General features: G+C 37.2%; 1 protein-coding gene across 1 annotated transcript; it reads right to left on the bottom strand.

Moving 5' to 3' along the window:
• Nucleotides 1–1,375: 1,375 nt before the first annotated feature.
• Nucleotides 1,376–4,225, bottom strand: LOC139469509 (prosaposin-like). The gene is made up of 9 exons (XM_071251695.1): nucleotides 4,180–4,225; nucleotides 3,890–3,981; nucleotides 3,391–3,453; nucleotides 3,020–3,076; nucleotides 2,568–2,645; nucleotides 2,282–2,356; nucleotides 2,036–2,101; nucleotides 1,617–1,673; nucleotides 1,376–1,423 (listed from the first exon to the last, which is right to left on the bottom strand). Exons 1-9 carry the CDS (start codon nucleotides 4,223–4,225, stop codon nucleotides 1,376–1,378), a joined length of 582 nt encoding a protein of 193 aa, XP_071107796.1.
• Between the last annotated feature and the right edge of the window lie 607 nt (nucleotides 4,226–4,832).

The following is a 4,832-nucleotide window of genomic DNA, read 5'->3' as shown; positions in this document are numbered from 1 at the left end:
GTTTGGACCAGACAATCCAATGATTGGTGTTGCGAGCAAGGATCGGTGTACGATGATACTCAATCAACCAAGTCACTGAAGACCTTGCCGGTAAGTCGCCTTTAGCAACATTTCACCCAGTCATCTAAGGCGCCGCTATTCGCTGTGCAGAGCTGCGTCCCTTTGGCACGCCAGAAACCTATGATAGTTGGTTCGGATCCCAGTTCACGCCGATTATGTTTTTAGGTTTATCGGCACCATACCTGTGGTCATGGATTTCGACAAAGTGGTTAACATCTCAGAACTGAATCACTTTGGGCTTTCCTCCCACATTAAGGAGACACGAAGTGATATAACTGGAGTACTTTTTAAAGAGGCGTTAACCCCAACACACCCATCCTATCCTCAAAATCGAAATATAATAGAAATTAATGTTCAAGTAGTTTCATTTGATCATCAGTTGACCAACTTGGACCAATTCATACAAATGGATCTTTGCGTTCTTGACTGTCGAGAGACTATGTTATGTATGGTGTAAAAACAGGCGTTGCACGAGGATTCCCTTGCTAAAAAATTGTCAGGTTCCTATAATATGACACCGGTTCTTGCAAAGTTCCACACATGATCTCCATATCGCACATAAACTGGCTAAGTAACAACAGTACTCTGGTTAAATGAAAAGTTTTATTGACCATGGTTTACATGTGACGTTGTCCGTGGGCGATGAAGGATCGAGAGGCAGCATATTCAGCATCTGCAATGCCGAAAGTTCAATATAAAGTTAACCGTGTCTTGTTTATAAATGTAATAACAGTAGATTGATTGCCTGTCATCGTACCCCGACGGCGTGGATCGTTTCTTACAATATGGATCTCTGGCTTGTCTGGACCAGACTCGATTTTTGACAGGCCGTCATAAAGTTGGAGTATTGCTGATTGCAGCGTTACAGTAAATAAACAACCATTCGATATAGTTCCAACACGTTTCTCAGACAGTGGTGTAACTGCCACATTGGCAGAAGTAGAACCTCCGTGTTGTAGTTAATAGAGCATGTGCCCGGGGAGCGGCAGGTCGTTTTGTTCGATCCCCGGCCGTGACATTCCAAAAAGACCTTAAAATATGGTACTTGTTGAAGGGGATAAAACAAACACTGGCCGGCTCGGTGTCTGAGTATGATGTGTCTGCGTGGGATTTCCATTGTAAAACGGCGACATAGTATCACAGTGAGCTGGCAGTCTGGCACTTTAACGTCCGGATCAGTACAAGGTAGGTGCCACATACACGTGCATGTACATCGCTATATGACTGCAATAATCTTGAACGCGATGTTAAAACTCATTTTGCCTCACTTCACCTCACCCCGCCCATATCATGTTAAAAAAACCTCACCTTACAACTAGTTGGCACCACACATACCAAGCCGATTGCATGACTTCTTAACATCCTGTAATAAGAAAATGTTCCACTCTTTTACATATGTTTAATTAAAAAAAACAGTAGTCTTTTAACTCTAACTATCCAGTTATTTAAACATAGTGATAATTGTCCTTATTTGGTGTATCTATGTCTGTAAAGTGTAAGTTTATGCATGTATTGAAATAATGAGCATCTCATTTATTCATCCAACATTTACTTACTACCAAATCTATCAGCTGGATTTCCATTTCGATTGCTGCATCTAGAAAGTCAGCACACTGAAGCAGAGTACATAGAATGCTCAAAAACAATTAGATGAGTTTGAAAGTATAAACATACACACATTATATAATGATATAAGAATATATATGATGACTCATTATGAAATGTACTGTAAGATATGAGAGACGACTAACGGTATCAGATAGTCAGGCTCGCTGACTTGGATGGTGCACGTCATTGTCTCCAACACTCATGATGTCAATCACTGGATTGTCTGGTCCAGAGTTGATTATTTTCAGACTGCAGTAAAGTAGCTAACATATTGCAGAGTGCGGCGTTAAAAAACAATCAGAATAGAACTACTGAATTTATATCAAAAACAGAAAACTGAAAAAGTATTGGATAACTATAAATACACCTGTTCCTGGCGGTCTTCGCTCAGCTTTTCACAGAACATGGTTTCAATCAGTTCATTTACAGAGGCCTGTAACAGGAAAGCTTTTAACTAAAAGTAGTCATGATTTTATAATTGCATAACATCAACGTGTACGATTTGTTAACTTAACTTAAAACAAGATGGTACATGTTTATGTAGTTTGGGAAAAAATGCAAATATGCCAGACCAACATAGGAGTGATAAACCTTCTCAATATTTGTCACTCACAACAGTGTCCATTTGCCTTTCTTTGACGTCTTTTAGAAAGTTCTTGCAGTCCTTGCATCGCCCTCTCCCTTGAACCTACGGAAACATGAAATGACAAATTGAACGTATCATTATGCCTACGTGTTTTAGGCTTTCGTTTGTAACCAATGTAACAATAATATTGTAGCACAATAAGTGTGACGAATGAAGACCTCCGTTAAGACATTCATTTGATTGTGTGTAAGTTTGATGAGTTAACATCACTAAACCTGTTGACTAGTGGACTAGTACTAGGAATTAATCTTGCCTTGTTTGTAGGTGTGTTCATGTTGGCGGTACCAAGCGACGGACAGTACTTGGTGGCTTTACAGATGGCTTCAGGGGTCTGTGAAGGTGAACAAAATTGCATGAAATGTTGTAAACCCCAATCCTTTTACTTACTCGCAGTTTACAATAATGATAACAGAGTTGAAGGGAAAAACAAATTTCAGTTCTCAGCGTTTTGTGTAAATCAGTGTATACATGATAAAGGTTATTATTCTGATAAAGGGAATGTAAGCTGAAATGCTGATATGGAGGTATCCATCTCCTTCCCCGGGTATCGAAATTCCATCTGATTGGTACTTTCCTGAACTTTTTGCATCAATCACCTTTTTCATGATGTCAGTATATGCAAATGTAAGATGACGCAATCTTGTGCTTCATGATAAGTCCATTGATTGGAGCAGTATTTCGGATGATGTAAAAGTTAACAGTTACCTGACTGTTGACTTTGTCCTTCTTCTTCTGGCATATTTTCTGCACTTTTGTCTTACACTGCAAATACGCGTTTTCACAATGTTAGCCTCGATAATACTAGATTATCTATGATCACGGCGTTAAGATTTTAAAAGTGACAATTTACAATGAATAGAGATTATTGTTCCTTTTTAATTATCTACCTTGTTAAAAATATACAGGCAGTTCTAGAACGCTGAACAGTGATAATTGTTTGCAAAAGATAATCAAAATTATTACCTCAATTATCAGATGTGTGATATATTTAATACATTCCTCTTTGCAATGACATGTCTGATCTTCTTGTTTATGAAATCCGTTTGTTTACTATTGAGAACTATTATTTTTCTCACCTCTTCCACCTGGCTGGGTTCCATTGTGGAACAGATATTGTTCATTTTTGCTTCCTGTTCATCCTGAAAGAAATGTTTAAAAACTCAGTACATTAAATCTGGAGAAGAGAAAGAAGCAGTGTATTTGTGATATTTTACATTCGTAGTTTCATGGATAGGCTTCTTTTAAAATATGTACACATATGTTGTAATAGATTAATTTGTGGTAGATAGAATACTGATAAATATATGGACATATCTTCAGTAATAGATTCATTTATGGTAGATAGTACATTACTCAGTACATTATTCCTCTAAGGACTTGACAGTTGCCATATTATTTCCCAAATGACACTTGGTTGACAACAAATCCCATTTTGATGTATTATATTAAGGATAAGGGTATAAACCATTAGTGTATAATCAATGAGATAATGTTATAAACATGTACGTATATGTTAGTGGGCACATTTTGAACTTTACGAACTATCATGGGATATAGTCGGTATTATTTACGTACAATCGATTCGAGTTCCATCTCCTGGCGATCAGTAATGAAAGCGATGCAATCAGCACACTCATCATTTCCATCCTGTATCGACATGGCCATAGCTGAAAACATGTAAATATAAAACGTCAATGCGTCAACTGAAAATGATTAATGTAAATATGTTTAGATTCTCTCACATGAAAAACGCATCCTTACAAGTCTAACTATCTTCACACATCATATCGCAGCGCCTTAGTCACGTATCATCGTATCTACTGATAAGCGGATAGTAAAATGTCATGGTCATTTAAAACACTCACCCTGGCCTGCTACAACAGCAACAACAAATGCGAAAAAGGTCTTCATTGTACTTGAAGCTGTGAAATTCAACTGTTGAAATGTGTTGAAATGTAAAGCTTTATATATGTTCCAAACCTTCATAGTTGATGACAAAGTCAATCACAGCGCACAGTGGGATGACTCTAATTAATATCAAACTGATTCAATTGGATGACTCAGGCAGAAAGATATTCTGTCCTTAACAAAATATTCTCTGTTTGATACCTTCACATGTTGAGACAGTAATGATGGCGTTCTTAATAAAAAAAAACCAACTATTTGTGACATCTGCCTCGATTCGATTCGATTCTTTTCCACCTACTGTTGACCATGTTGATACTCACTAAAATGATTTGTAACTAGTCTACGGTTGATCAGATTTGTTTTGAAATAGCATGATGACTGAAATATGTCAATTACCAGACTTTGCACCTCTTCCGTATTCTTCTTAAGAATTTTTCAAGAGATGAAAACTTCCGGGTAAAAGAATGTATACACACATTTCTTATGGTGACTTAAATGAAATAAACAAGAAATGCTTATTCGATGGTGATGTAATTGATACGGATATCATAGTGTTTCACCGACTGTTTTCATTTTTGTAACGTTTGATAACGTTTGTCATTTTCAGTGT

Source organism: Haliotis cracherodii, unplaced genomic scaffold, assembly GCF_022045235.1.
Source record: "Haliotis cracherodii isolate W230 unplaced genomic scaffold, xgHalCrac1.p SCAF_2, whole genome shotgun sequence".
Taxonomy (NCBI): Eukaryota; Metazoa; Mollusca; class Gastropoda; order Lepetellida; family Haliotidae; genus Haliotis; species Haliotis cracherodii.
The sequence above is the reverse complement of the archived record's forward strand: the minus strand, read 5'-3'. Positions and strand labels throughout refer to the sequence as shown.